Source organism: Papio anubis, chromosome 5 (assembly GCF_008728515.1).
Source record: "Papio anubis isolate 15944 chromosome 5, Panubis1.0, whole genome shotgun sequence".
NCBI classification, from domain to species: Eukaryota; Metazoa; Chordata; class Mammalia; order Primates; family Cercopithecidae; genus Papio; species Papio anubis.
In genome coordinates, this window is record NC_044980.1 from 151,394,413 (window position 1) to 151,410,493 (window position 16,081).

General features: G+C 39.0%; 1 protein-coding gene across 18 annotated transcripts in view; it reads right to left on the reverse strand.

Moving 5' to 3' along the window:
- EBF1 (EBF transcription factor 1) overlaps window positions 1–16,081 on the reverse strand; it is a 404,709-nt gene that overhangs the window by 31,805 nt on the left and 356,823 nt on the right. For all 18 annotated transcript variants that reach the window (XR_648665.4, XR_002522962.2, XM_009209495.4 and 15 more), the window contains exon 11: window positions 3,318–3,406. Coding sequence is in view for 16 of the 18 variants with exons in the window: in XM_009209495.4 (XP_009207759.1) it covers window positions 3,318–3,406 (89 nt within the window). In the remaining 2 variants the exon portion in view is untranslated. The remainder of the gene's footprint in view (window positions 1–3,317; window positions 3,407–16,081) is intronic.

Below are 16,081 nucleotides of genomic sequence, written 5' to 3' on the forward strand. Positions count from 1 at the left end.
ATAATTTACAGAGCAGGATTCCGCCTGCTCCCGTTTTCCTATTTGGTAAATGGGAAAGATGTCTGCTGCCCCAGCTTCTCTCGCAGGAGGGACTCCAATAAAACAAAGCACGTCCAAATTTTTTTGAAAAAGAACAAGCCTGTATACAAAGGCATATTATTATGGAAAGCCGTCTGCTTGGTCTTTGGAGCAGTTTCATTTGACAGAATATGTGGGTGGTTGTATGAATCTAGCTTTGTCTATTCACAAACACATGGGTTTAATAAAGAGGAGTTTGTTTTTTAAGGTGTGTGGTCCATAGCTCACTGAAACACTCCTGTTTGACAAACACTGACCATGATCCTAAGACAGGCACAGCCCATTTTTATGCCCCTAACAATGGACAGCAGGAGTATAAATCTCCCCAGTCCACAGGAATACCTTGTGCTGGCTCCATCCGCCACTTCCTGACCCTGCCCTTGAACTCTCTCCACTTTAACATTCAAAGCCAAGAGGACAGCCACTTGGCTCTGAGTCACACTGAGAGCTTCCTGGGGTGGGCTCCGGCCAGGCCTTGCACGATCAAGTGGCTAGATGCAAGCCGTGGAGTGTTTCCTTAACACACAAATCCATTGTGTCCTTGATTACTCTTTCCAAACCCAGGAAACAAGGGTTGGGAATTTTACCATCAGGGACAAAGTGACACGTGCCTATGCTATTTGTTCAACATTTCTGAACATAACATGCAACCATAAAAGTGTTTTCAAAAGTAAGTACGCAAACTCAACCCTAGATTCCATTTCTCTCCTTTCCTTTCTAATCAGAAAAAGGACTGTCTGGTTTCTGTAGACCTCAACCATTAAACCAGATTTGTCTTCTAGTTCTGCTACCCAGGCTGGAGTGCAGTGGTGGGTATGTCTCACTGCAGCCTTGACCTCCTAGGCTTAAGCAGTCCTCCCACCTCAGCCTCCCAAGTAGCTGGGACTACATGCACACACCACCATACCTGGCTAACTTTTTTCATTTTGCAGAGGTAGGGTCTTGTGATGGTGCCCAGGCTAGTATCAAATTCCTGGCCTCAAGCAATTCTCCCACCTCTGCTTCCCAAATTGCTGGGAATACTGGCATGAGCCACAGCTCACTAAGTATTTTTAAAGTGGCAACTATGGGCCAGATGCTATGCCAAGGACACCCATGAGATGACCTCTCTTTATCCTCACATGATCCTATGATCCCCTATGAGCTAGCATGATTAATTATCCCCATTTTATCGATGAAGAAACTGAGGCACAGAGGAGAAATCACATGTTCAACTGCTCACCAGGATTAGGATTTCCTGTTCTGCCGAGATTGGGTGGAAGAGCTCTCAGAAGCAAGGGTCCCATTGTCACTCAACTGGCAAATCATCATAGCTACCTTTTGTTAGCTCTAAATAAGTCATTGAAATGTAACTTGAAAAGGTACAACATAGCACCGTCCCCATTTAACAGAGGAAGACACTGAGGCACAGAGAGGTAAACAATTTTGACCTAGGTTGCATAGCTAGAAAGTGGCCAATGTCTGAATTCCACCTTGTCCAACCTGACTCTCCTCAATACCTCCAGTGGACTCAAGAGATCAAACGGTAAAGCAAGTGCTAAAGTGAATATAGTGCCCAAATGGGAACAATGGGAAGAATCTGGCATGGTACCCCTGCCTTTGTTCTAACACTAAGACAGCTAAGGCACCTACCATTAGTCAGACCCACATCATTTATATCATCGTGCTATAAAATTACCAGTTGTCCCATAGGAAATTCATGGGACCATGTTCTTGCTAGACAGAGGAACCTAATGGTAAATCTCTCCATAGACCATCTATGCCATGGGTGGAGACTGCTGTTTATTATTATATGATTTAATCTACTAAATAATAAATAACCTGTAGATGATGTAATTGCTTATCAAGAATAAATTGGGTTGGAAAAGGAAAGGGAAGGACAGCACTTCAGTGGAAGTGAGGTTGTTCTGGGAAATTGAAGGTTGAAACTGAAGGCATCATCTCTGAAAACTGAAGGTGTTTTCCCCCCTCAGTTAAGATGCAGGACACATGCCCTTGCTCATCACAGTCCTTCCTCTCTTGGAGCAGTTAGCACCCCTCCTCCCCATGCGCCTCACATCTGTGTAGTGACCTGAGGGGTGGGTTTCTCCCGTACAGGGCCAGTTCTGACAGGTGGCCCTGCCTACAAGGGCAGCCAGCACACAGGTAGGATTTGATGACGAACTGGTCCCCCAAGGAGGTTCACCGAGCTAAGAAGGATGGCAACTTCATTTTCACAAGTGTTTTACAAGGATACCGAGACCTGGAAATGGCATATCTCTCGATTTACTGTGGCAAGAAAGAGTCCTTGAAACTAATTCAATTGAATGTTAATAGTTTTTACCTGTGTGGTAAATGAAGCTTTTTGCTGTCAGGAAACAGTGAATGGAAGCTCAATGAATTCTGTACTTTGAGCTTCCTTCACATTTAACTGCCTGCTTTTGAGTCCTCACAGAATGTTGGTTGCACTTTTCTTTAATGTGCTATTATTTTTGGTTATGATTAGTTGTGTCTGGGACTCTCTCCCACATACAACCCAAGTTCCTGAGGTACAGGGATGGGGACATCCCAAACATTCACAACAGGTATGCAATAGTCAATAAAGGTCGGTTTCCTTCTGTCTGCACTGGCAGTTAATGATGTATTGGTGACATATATGACTCTGTCTTGAATTTTTGTTTAATGTCTCTCATATTTGTGCCTATTTTCCCAACTAGGTAGAATGCCTTAGGAGAAGAGAGGTTGTCTTTGCCCAGTCTCAGGATCTACCAATACATTTTGAGCTCTAACTATTCTCCTCTTGCCAGGACTAAGTACGGATCCTCATAGACAGAAATTTGGTGTTCCTTTTTCTTTTGAGAATTGGTAAGATGTAGCAATTAAGTAGCTCAGACTCTAGGGTCATGCTGCATAGGTTGGAATATCAGTTTAGCAATTTACATGCTATGTGACCTTGGGCAAATTATTATTTAATCTCTCTTTGCTTCATTATTTTCTCTTCTAATATAGGAATGGTAATACTACCAACATCAGAGCGTTGTTGAGAAGATAAAATGGCATAGCAGATATAAAAGTAAGCACGGTTTTGCCTGGCACATAAGTGCTTGCTACTTTTATTATTGCTTACCTTATAGCACCAAACACACAAAACACAAAAATATGAGTTGTTTACCTATGAACTAATTTTTATCAGCAGCAGAGTTTTCTGCAAATCACTCAAGTCCAAATTTTCAGAGACTACAAAAAGGCAGTATCCTCACCTTTGGCAAACGCTCAGGGTCACCAGGGTGCCGAGGAATGACCTTCTGTAACCTCTGGAAACCATAATCGATGGTGGGTTCGTTGAGCGCTGCAATAAAGAAGTCACACGATTAGTACATTTTCAAGAAATAAAGCAGAACATGGCTTGCAACACTAATGGTATGGAAATAACCAGGAAGTCCAAAGTTTAATTGATACTTTTGAACTGGATCAGAAGATGATTACGTGAGTGATCTCTTTGCTGAAATTTCCACCATCTGCTTTATACCACGATGGGGAGTGACCTGGCCAAAAGAACATTAGGAGTAGGTCTTGAACAGTGTTCCTTTGGCCAAATTCTACACTCCTTATGTGATCATAAATAGAAAGTAAAATGGTATTTGATGTGAGATTTTTAGGATTCACTTTAATTCAGTTGCTCAGGTAAAAACACTCAAGGGCTTGCCTGGCAGTATCTATATCCTGTAAACAGCAGGAGAATTAAAAGTATCTGCTTAACTGCAAAATCCCTAGCGGACCTCAGCTGATACAATATCTTAGTACAATTAAGTATGCAAGAGGCTGGTGAGAGCAGAGGAGAGTGAATAGAAGTGAATCTTCCAGGTATGGAAAGCCGGTGCCACCCTTGAGAGAGTCTGCAAAGGGGATGGGTATTGAAAATGCCCTGATTCAAAACCCTCACATCTGAAATGATAGATCCTTTCACCAACATTGATATTATTTGGAACCAGCGTCTGAAGTACTAGCTTAGAGCAGCCGAGTCTCCAAAAATAATCCTTGAAAAGACCAAAAGAAGAGCAAACCTGGAATAACATTTGGAGACCATGGACCTTGCTGTGTGCACACTGACCACACACTCTTCAAAGCATGCTTAAATTAAACACAATATTAAGTGGACTCTGGTCTATTATTTTCAAAATTTCTCCCTGGTATATGAAATATCTTCAGGCTATCTCACGTGAAATAGTGGAGATGCAAAACATGGCAGCTCCTATCCATAGCCTCCACCTCCCTATATTCTCTAAGTAAGGGGTAAGTGGGTGTTTTTAAAATTTCTTTTCTTTTTTAGTATAATCAAAGTGTTCAACCACATATTTTCTCACATGCTGAATAAAAAAGACAGTCTGTGTAGTTCTGACATTTAGCTATACATTAAAAAACAAGTTGCCACACGCTTTACTTAAAATGCATTTCCATTAACCTAAATTTTAAAAGTAAGATTCATACTAGTACTAACTTTAAAAAAACTGTATTAAATTCAAATAGGTCCCAAGGCTAATGGAAGCAATTTGTATACCAACCCAAACTGACTGGCCCACTTTTCAAAATACAGGTATGATAATCTTGTGGTTTTAAAAGGACATTTAAATTGAAAGACTGTGAATTTAGTACATAATTATACCAATAGAACCCTTTAACTTGTCAACTTGTAAATCTAAAAGGCTATCAATCATTTCTAAAGAGGAAATAAACCTTAAAATTCCTTGATTGACAGTGCTTACTTTTTATGTAAGGAAAAAAAGAAAGGAAAAAAAGGCTGCATAAAGTGGCCAGAAATCCATTTACAAAAGTACATTGTTTTACATAGGTGAGTAAAAAGCCAATAATTACACCTCCAAAAGCACATAAATCAGAGTAAGTACTTTTTCTTCACTTGTATATTTTAAGTTAGATGAACTTTAGGTAACTTTTTATTAAAAAGATTTTTTCCCCAAATGCAATGCTTATTGAAGTCATTAATAGAGTGGCATTTTCATTTAAGATAATGTAATCATTTTTGCAAATATGAGATTTAGTCAACCCTCCCCCCCATTTCCAAACAGTAAACTTTCAACCTGTCTCTTGTGGAAATTAACTAAAATTACACCCAAGTGTACCAAATATTTCTATCTATACTAGTATATGAGTTAGGACACAATATTTATTATTCTTTCCATTTTATGAATTTCTAAACCCTTGAGAAGAATTCTTTTTTCAAATTAGACTTGTAGAGAAATGCCATAGAATTCTTTATTCAGGGAAGCTGTTACTTGTAAAATCCACGGTATTTAATCAAGAAATGCGTGAGAGAGACAGGAATCAGCACCAAGGTTTATTTATCATATCCACCCCCCACCCATAATGCTACTTGCCAACAAAAATGTTTAACCATAAATAGTAGCTTTAGACAATTAAATGCATCATTTTAGTATCTGAAAACATAATTCAGCATCCTGAAAATTCTAATTCTTGGTTTTACTTTTCAGTCTAAGGTACCAATAAAATTGGAATTGTTGCCCCACCTCTTCAATCATTAGCATAATGAATTCCTATTGTGTCTAGAAATTCATGGTTGTTAGCTGAATGACTGTCTGATGTATGGCGGGGAGGGATATGTTTCTCCGGCTATATGGCCAACTCACAGAGGAATGACCGACAATATCAGCAATTAAAAGAACCAATTCAAATATCATATGGAACTAATAGCTAAAGAGCTGAGGAGAAGTCATTCTGCTGTCACAGAGTAATTGAATTAGACATATTAAACTCATTATTCAAAGACAAATAAGGATTTACTCCATGGACGTGTACTATGAGAGAGGAAATATTTGAAGAGTAAGGCAAGGGTTTTTAACTTATGTCCCATGCCTTTATGATTTGCTGTCTGTTCATAGTTTTAAACAAGTTAACCGGCCCTCAACACAGGTATTGAATATTACAATGGAATTGTCCAGTGCTGCAGACAAAGCTAACATTAAAGATGCTAGACAAAGCTCACTGTCCTAGATCCAAAGAAACCTGATGATTTATCTGATTGCACTGACTAGAGAAAAAAATTAAACCAATTACTGAGTGCGGGGGAGCCATCTGACAAAGACTGTTATTTTAATTGCCCCCACAAAAAATATATTAAATATCTGGGAAGTGAGGGATGGCTAATTTAAGACACCCTCCTCATGGAATAGAATATGATGCAATCCTCAAAAGCAATGACATAGGAAAAAATATTTACTGATATATTGCTTGGTTAAAAAGTAGATTACAGGAGCACGTATACAATATAGTTACTTTTTTAAACAAGCATATATAGAATAAAGAAAATGTGTCTGTGTATAAACTGCCAAATAGTAGTTGTTTCTAAGTAGTGGGTCTTAAAGTGCTTTTCTTCCTGCTCTTTTTCCTGTGAATTTTCTAAATTTTCCACAATGAACATGTATTACTTTTATAATCAGAGAAAAAGGTTAAGAGCAAGAGATTGTTGCTGAGATGGAATCTGACCTGCTTGTATAAAGTAATGACATAAGAAACTATGCTTTAAAAGGGGTCTGTATACCCTTTAATAACCTTGCATAGGTTATTACAGACCATAAGAAAAATAAGTAGTATACTTTTGGCCAGTTGTATAAATATGTGACTATTCATAAACTCTCTGAAAATCAACAGAGAGGGTAACAGGGAGGAATCATAAAGAATGGTATATTTATTTCATCAGTGGGGTAGTCATACCTTAGGGACATACATCTACTCTGCAAGAATGTAATATAAAGTTAATCCTTCAACAAAGTGACCTCATTGTACTCAAGCGCAGGGCTCAGGAGGCACCAGAAGAAATGGGACTAACCAATTTTTTTTCCCCTCAAACTTGGGACAATTCCGAGAATCTGGTAGAGCCAGAAAAAAAAAAAAAAAAAACACAAAACTTAATTGGACACAATTAACCATAAATAAAGAAGCATGAGCATCTTAGATTGAAAAAAGAAAAACAGATGAAGCCGTAAACTGCAAGAGGAATGGAATGATGAGAACAGCTTGTGTGGCCCTGCTTCCAAATACCCAGTCCACACACTCTCTGAAAAGGGTTTGAGAGGGCGTCACCCTAAACCAGTTAGGAACGGTAGCTGAATAAGGAAGGATCGTAGGTTTAGAAGAATCCGTTATCCCAAATAGAAAAGCCTCAATGTTTATATCATGAGAATAAAATGGGGCCAATGTATGCATTTTAAAAATTCCAAAAGACATTATACATTTATTCAGTAATCATTTTTAGCGCATACCATATGCTCAAGGAGAGGGGGTGGCATTCGTAGGAATGAACTGTTTAGTGTCACAATACCATCAGCCCTTAAAAACAAACTTTCTCAAAGGTACACATAATCCAACCCCCAAAGACAAATGAAATCCTCTACTTGCAGAGCTGGGACACAGCTCAGCATCTCACAGTCGGGTCCTCCTCATAGTCACCACCTCTGCTCTGCTCTGCTTTCTGACAAAGTCTAGGGTCACAATACACTTAATGGGGATACATTAAAGAACCATCAGGTTATTGAGGGGCCACAGCAATTGAATTCAAGCTGTCTTCCCCTGACCCCTTCAAACTCATTTACTGGTAGATATTTACTGAACCCACATAGTAGGACTTTGTGGGGTTGTATACAGCTTATGGAGGGGTACATCTGAAACATTTCCTGCAAATGCATAAAAAGCAAGATCAAATGCTCCTGAACAGGAGAGCAAGCTTGCAGGGTGATGTCTCAGCTGAGATTTCAGAAGGATCCCCTCACCCACAGCTACGATGTGATATTGCGGAATGGATATTGGTGGGATGTATCTGTTGTATGCACCAGGATGCCATTTCAACTGTATCAACATTACTACTTTTGAAAAAAAAGTTTATGAAATGGTTCAAAGAATCAAACCGTTTTATTCTGGCTTTATGTTGGGACTGCTTATAGAGGGGCTTTAGGTTCCTTCCGGATCTCATCATCTAGAGGGCTTTAGGTTCCTTCCAGATCTCATCATCTCAGACCCCTAAAGGCAACCAGTAACTTTTACTCCAACCAGCCTCTCAGCCTTTCTCTTTATGGGCTTCAATCCAGGTGGTGGTCAAGACAGAACAGCTCTGGTTCTACAAAGTTACAATCTCTAATGTCCAAATGTGCATGCAGCATGAAATGCTATACGCAAAGAAAATCGAGATAACACAATTTTTTATGCACTCATACAAATCACAAATTTTACTCTTAATAATGAGTGAATTCTAACCAAATATATATGTGGCCTTTTTTATGCCTATAGTCTCTTTTTCTTTTTTAAAGAAATCCACTTCACAAACACATCAAATATAGGAAATTCTCTGTAAGGGGGTTTATTTGCAAATTAAAATCATATAGTCAAGCCAGATGCATTCTCAGTTATGAAAATTGATTTTTCTCTTTTTGGAGTTTCCTTTTAAAGAAGTCACTCCTCCATCCCCCTTAACTTCTTGAATACTTATTCTTGGAAACAATGGAAATGAGAGGCTGCAGAGTTCTGTTCAGAAACACCAGGGGAAAAGTGCTTTGGGTGCCATTCCAACATTGGCTCACAGAGTTCCCTGCTTTTATAGCTTAGCGACTCACTGCCGTGCTTTCACATATTTCTGGGGTTTTAATTTCCTTTTTTTAATGGTTGTGTGACATGATGTCATTTTGACTGGAAATAAAAAGAAATGCAGATATTAGGAAGGCAATATTAATATTCTATTGCCATTTAATGTCCAAACAAATATCTAGACTCTATGCCAAGTAATAAATAAAACCTCATAGCAGAGGCAATGATAAAACTAGCACCTGGGTCTCCAGGCTTCCCTGGTGACTACTCTATATTTGAACTAAAGGAGTAACAGCAGAGCATTTCCCTCCAAGGCAGATCCATTCTGGGCATGAGAGTCATTACATATGTGTTAGGCAGAGACTTTTTGTTCCATAATGGCCCCATTTTTCCCTCAGTCACTAAATTAACAACCAGAGGTAAACAGTAAAACAGCAAGTTATCTTCATGAATCTATCTTTAAGACTGAGTTTAAAATATATAAACCAAAAAATCAACCAGAAACCTAAACAAGGCCAGAAATATTGTTCATGAGGAAATTTGTTGCACTTCCAGCCATTTGGATATTTCATTACCTGCCTAGATGTTTGATGCACAAACGGCACACCAGGTCACCTCTTCGGTGGAAGCGATACACTTCCTAAGAAACCTAACACCAAATTCCTTGCAAGTAGAGCTCCTGCTTTCCCCGTGAAATGCTTTTACAGCTGGGTGCCCCTGCCTCTGGAGCGAGTGAGGCTCAGAAGGGCTTCAGGGGAGAACTCACTGAACCACAGAAAGCTGTAACTTTCTGCAACAAGGGTGTCAAGACGAAGCCAACACAGGCAGACTTCACCAATATAGAAGCCAGAGAAAAATTTCCAAACTGCCTCTGAACACTCCCTGATGTCTTATTTGTAGTCTTCGGGTCTCTTGATGTGTGACAACAACTTTGAGATTCAAAAATCAAGCAAAGGAAGCAATACCTCTCTCTACCACAGGCACAATCAGAGATATTAGGTGGCTTGAGTGGCTAAGTCCTTTTTACAAAGAGTGTAGCCAGGGCAACATGCAAAGCAAAGGCTGAAGACAGAAGGTCAACTGAAAAGCAAAGAGCCTAGGAGGATGAAACAAAGCAGGGGCACTCGGAGGAAGACTGATGAGGGAAGATCCTCAGGACTGTAGCTTGGAGTGCAAAGAACTTGCATGTGCTTGGAAATTAACAACTCTTGGAGAAGTAAAAGCAATCAACAAGTGGAACAAAGAATTAGGAGACTTGCTTTTGTTTTTCAAAATGAAATCACCTTACTGATTTTCTAAAGCTAAAAGTAATGTTAACATAATTATTATATTTAAGAAAATGTTTAAAGGCAGGGAAACCCCCGTAATATCCCCATTCATGTAGAAGCATGATTGATATTTTAGTATGCTTTCAAACATTTTCACAATACTATTTTATATATTTTATAAAAATATAGATTATATACATGCTTATACCTATCTCTCTCTTTTTGATGTTTGTAGCTTACCGTATTATACAGATAGACATAATTTATGTAACAAATCCTCCACAAACTAGAATGTAGGGTTTTTTCCCCAAAATTTTCACTGACTTAAGAAGCATTATAATGAGCACTTCTCAGGATAAAATAATATGCACATTTCAAGTCTTTCAGTATACATATCTCCTAACTATCCTTCGTAAAATTTATGCCAATTTACATTTTGACAGGTTAACTTTCAAAGGCATCTGCAAAAGAAAACTAATCTTTAGGATTTTGCATCTCGAAGTCAATTATTCTCTAAGTTATAAGAATCTCTGAAGATTGTAGGTGTTAACAGGCAGTCACTATGATTCCTTGTAGAGGTGCCATTTTATTTTATTTTATTTTATTTTATTTTATTTTTGAGATGGAGTCTCGGTCTGTCGCCCAGGCTGGAGTGCAGTGGCCGAATCTCGGCTCACTGCAAGCTCCGCCTCCCGAGTTCACGCCATTCTCCTGCCTCAGCCTCCCGAGTAGCTGTGACTACAGGCGCCTGCCACCGCGCCCAGCTAATTTTTTCTATTTTTAGTAGAGACGGGGTTTCACCATGGTCTCGATCTCCTGACCTTGTGATCCACCCGCCTCGGCCTCCCAAAGTGCTGGGATTACAGGCGTGAGCCACCGCGCCCGGCCAGAGGTGCCTTTTTAAACATACCCTGAGGTCATATAAGACTCTTTTCAGTAATAACAAAGTACTTTCTAGAAATTATCTCCTTGGTTCCTACAATGTGCCCTTGACGTAAATGTTAAAAATTACTCCTAATTCAAAGGTGGGAAACTGAGGCACAGAGTTGATTGCATAAATTAGCACAGAAGCCTCATTGTTTATATTTTTGCAGTCCTTTATTCCAAGATGACTATTTTATGTTAATATTGATGAACCTCAATTTGCAGTACATTAACAAGTCCTGATACCAAATAAATTAAACTGCTGTTTTTGCTAAATATCTGTGAAACAAAATCCCAGCACTAACAGGAATCTCTGTGCCTCAGCTCCTGACATTTTACACATGAACAAGCCATTTCGTGGCCTGATTTTATTACGTAAGGCTCACCATGTCAACCAACACAAACCTTTCAGGGAGGCCGCCCTGGTATTTTAAATTTGCCCCCAAATGCTCAAGAAACTGTTTTCTGTCTCATCAAGTTCTTCTTATAGGTCTAAGCCTACAAGGAGCTCTCAAATGCTGATTTGACTTTAGAGAGAAAGAGACACAAATGCTGTCTCTGAGATACATTAAACCAATTTATACTACAACCGGTTGGCATTTTCTGGATGTATGTGAGAAGTTACTGGCAGCAGTGGAGCATCTCTTCATGAACAGACCCCTTTCTTGCCCTGGAGGGCTAACACTCTGTCTAAAATGGGAAGTAGGTGAATCTCCAATAATTAGGAAAAATTGTACTGCTCTCTAAGTGTACTACAGTTGATGAGAAAACCTGCCTGTTACTGTGTATGATGTGCTCTGAACAGCATAGCCTTCCAGGAGCCTTAATTTAGATTCTCAAATTTGATCCAAGTTTAAAACTAAAATTAAATCCCTCGAGCAAACAGAAGTTTAATGTACACAATTTTTTTTTTTTTTTTTTTTTTCCTTCCAATCTTTTTTCATTTTGGTTGTTTTTTTTATTTGGATCATTTATGATTAGGTTTCAAAGCCAAATTTGCTTCTTTAAATGAGAAGAGAAGAATAACTTCCACTGTGTAATGGATGATGGCATTTAAATATTGGAGACCAACATATTCTGTCTTTCTTAACATTTAAGGATACGTCCATAATTCTCTTCCCTACTGGCATAGTTTCTGATATAACTAGAGTAATATTACTTCTATAATTGTTCTTCAGATTTCTTCCCAAAGAGTTTTGACATTAGCTGTTATCGAGGAGGTAAAATCACCCAGCCTGTCTGATAAACATGTTTTCTTACATCCCCACCCCAGCAAGTGCTGTGACACTATACTTTTATCATCCCGTGTGTGTTCAGAATGAGCTTAGAACAGCAATTGCCGGGAATAGGCAGGCGATAAACCGCATTGATTTAACACATCTTGTTTTCAATCATGCTTGGATTTTCTGAGCACGCATTTTTCCTGTACTCTGGCTTGTAGCTTTTATCTGACGAGCTGATCCCTTTTCACTGGAAAATGAAAAGGTCGCACAATAAGACACGGTTTACTGGAACTTGAACACGCACCAGGGAAAGTATTTTAGATAAATACTGTCAGACATAGTGGAGCTGAATTTCAACAACACAATTGCTAAACAACAATACTTATTACTCTCCTAGAACAAGCCTACCAGCGACTTATGGCTCTCAGCAGGGGACAGCACCGAGTCAGGCTCCAAGGCGAAGAAACCCTTCCCTGAGCCTTGCGCTAACCAAACGCGGAGTTCTGGGCTGAAGTACTACTTGTGATTGTTAATATCATGGTTTTATGAGACAACTCAGCAAATGACTCCCACTGTTCACAGAGTCGTTTCCTCCGAACCAGTGGACAGGTTTCAGAAGAGTTGTAACGAAGTTACAACAGAGCTCTGCAGACGGTCCCACTGGGAAGGAAAAATCAAATCCCAAGAATGGTGATAAAAAAGTGACTCCAAATCATCCACTAATTCCACTAATAAGACAGGAAAGTACTTGTAACTGGAAGATATTAGAAGATTAAGTGATTATTTGGTAACAATTTAATGGAATTAAAGAGAACTTATAACAAGTATGCCATGGGGAAGAGCTACAATGGCCTTGCAGATAAGCCTGGAAGTTTTTATCAGCCAAAGCTCCAACTTAAATAGCATCTTGATTTAAAAATAAATGAAATCAGTCTTCTTCAGTATTGACCCAATGTAAGTGATTATTTTTGCTGAGCATCTTGATCCTAAGAAGTCTCCTCCCCCTGACTATTACAGTCTAGAACCCTTTTCTTTTAATACACATTTTGTTTATACATTTATTGTCTACTTTAGAGCTCCTCAAACTTTCTCTGTTCACAATACCCCGAGTATCTCAGCAATCTCTTCAAAGCATCCCTAAGGCAGAAGCAATGCCCAGCAGTTCTGTTATTAACTACTTAGATGCGAACAGCCTAACCTTTATGCGTTAGCAACTTAGTAGGACATACATATTTGAAAAAATTGACAGAAAAATATAACATTTTGTTTCATTTTAAAATAATCACAATTTACTAGTGAAACATGTGTTCCTGGTGGGCACCACACAACTTTGCACACCTCAGAATCAGACTAAACACAGCCACCCTCATTTTCGATTCCATATTGGTTTTCACATGGCCACCTTTTTTTTAAACCATAGTAAATGCTGAAAACCAGCTTTGCAAAGGTATGACACCATCAAAAGAATGCACTATAAGGCTGGGCACAGTGGTTCACACCTGTAATCCTAGCACATTGGGAGATTGAGGCAGAAGGATAGCTGCAGCCCAGGAGTTTGAAACCAGCCTCGTCAATATAGTGAGACCTCATCTCTACAAAAGATTAAAAAATTAGCCAAGCATGGTGGTATATGACTGTGGTTCCAGCTACTTGGGAGGCTGAAGTGGGAGAAGAACTTGAGCTGGATAGGTTGAAGCCACTGTGAGCCATGATTTCACTACTGCACTCCAGCCCGGGTGACAGAGCAAGACCTTGTCAAAAAAAAAAAAAAAAAAAAAAAAAAAAAAAAAGCAGTATAATGTAATATTGAGTTTTGAACTACCTTTAGACTGGTAGTTTATCCAGTATCTATCTGATGTACATGAAGAATCACTGTTTCCCTCAAGTTTAAAATATCTCATAGCATCCCAATAAGTTTGTAGGGACACCTTGGTTGATAAGTTTAGAAAACATGGATTCACTCAGAAGCATAATATGAAGTGCCACAATGAATTACATTCATTCATGTGTATCTTGTCTTCTTTTAATAATTACAACAGCAGAAGCAGCAGCTCACACTTCCTAAGGACTTACTGTGTGCCAAGCACTTCATATGGATTAACGTATCCTTCACAATAACTCTACAAGGAGGTACTATCATTATTCCCATTACACACAGAAGAAAACCGAGGCTTGGGGAGTTAAGACTTTGCCTAAATCCACAGAGCTAATCAATGTAGGGGCTGGGATTCAAACCCAGGCAGTCTGCCTTGATAGCCCTACTCTGAACCTGTTAATTAGAGCAGCAAGTTAGGCCAATCAAGGGCTCTTCAGAGCAGATCTCTAATAATTTTGGCTTCTAGGACTTTTGTGATACTGTTTTTGCTCTTCAGGTATCCTTCTATCTATAATCTGTTTTAGTCCTTTCCTTTGTCTCAATTTATACTCCATGAAAACACTCTAGAACTCATTTGACTTCCAGTTTCCTAATAACATACTCTTCTTCCCTTTGCCCCCACCCTTTTGGAGTAAGACTGAGCTAGATTGCAGCCAGGCTACATAATTGACCGGATATATGTTCCTTTTGGAAAAGTCACTTACATTCTTTAAGTCTTCCTCAACTATAAAGTAAAGATTTAATGTGCTATTATTTGTACAGTGATTAGCACATAAATACTCAACAGGCAGTTGTTATTACTATTAATAGAATACAGGCCATGTGCTAGAAACAGGGGCAGGTGCAACGAATACAGGACTAATTAGACGTATTTACATATTCCCCACTCTCAAGGAACTCCAGAGTCTAGAGGGGCAGAAAGACACAAACAGAATCCTAAAACAGTGTGGCAAATACAACAGCAGGAAGATGCGGGGTTCTAGAACAGCGGGTGTGTTATACTTGTCTCTGGGACTCAACCTTCCCCCTTCCTTTACGCTAACTTGGAATTACAGTTCAAAGAATTCTACCACCTCTGGTTCTCAAATATTACCCTGAAAATGAGTTCCATCTGGAGTAGGACACAACCATTTCAAAACAATGTAAGTTCTGTGAACAAAGAAAAAAATAGGTAGGAGACACTTAATTAAGAAGGGATTCATTTCCAGACTTGGGATGTTTTATACTGTTTAATTAATTAAATAAAATTACAGGCTTGCTGTATATAAGGCCCTATGCTTAAGAAGATAAAAAGAAAAAGATGTACAGCATGCAAGTCCAGTGCCCCGTCCATCCCCAGCTGGAAATGATTCTATTTGAAACACTCTTCTAGGCACTGTGCCATACCCTTGAGAAGAATATAATCCAGTGGGGAGACAGGCCTGTATTTGGTGAACCAAAAAGATACAAAACTGTAGCATTACTAATATAAAATAGTACACTGCACCCAAGGAGGAAAAACTAATTCTCTGTAGTAGAGTCAGGAAAATACTTAGCTCAGATATCTGAGTTGGGTATGGAAAGATAAATAGGATTTTTCTACTGAAAAGGACAGGAAAAGCATTTCAGGCAATAGGAATAGAATGAGCAAAGGGAAAGAGTTATAGAAAAGATGTGTTCAAGTAGGGTTGGATGCTCCAGTTTGGGGAGAGTACAGCTTAACATGTTGCGAATGAGGTGTTAAAGGTTAACCATGAGTAACAGTATTGGCCTTGGTGCCTTGCTAAGAGCAGGTAGACAACAAGGAGACATTTAAGATTTTTGAGATCGTAGGAGCAACACGATGTGATCCACATTTTAAAAAGCCAAAGAAGTAAAATGAAGGCTGACTCTTAAAGGCAGCATTATTGCAATAATCCAAATGGAAAATAAAAGACCAACTAATGATGGGGTGGTCATGGAGGAAAAAGTAGATTTCAGAGATATTTTAGAATAAAATCTACATGAATTCAGTAATATGCCAGATGTAAGGGGATAGGAAGAATGGGGGATGACTGACATTTCTAATTTATTTGACTGAGTGGAAACAGTGGCCATTTTGCAGAAAGAAAACTATATACAGGAGGGAAAAAAATCATGAGTTC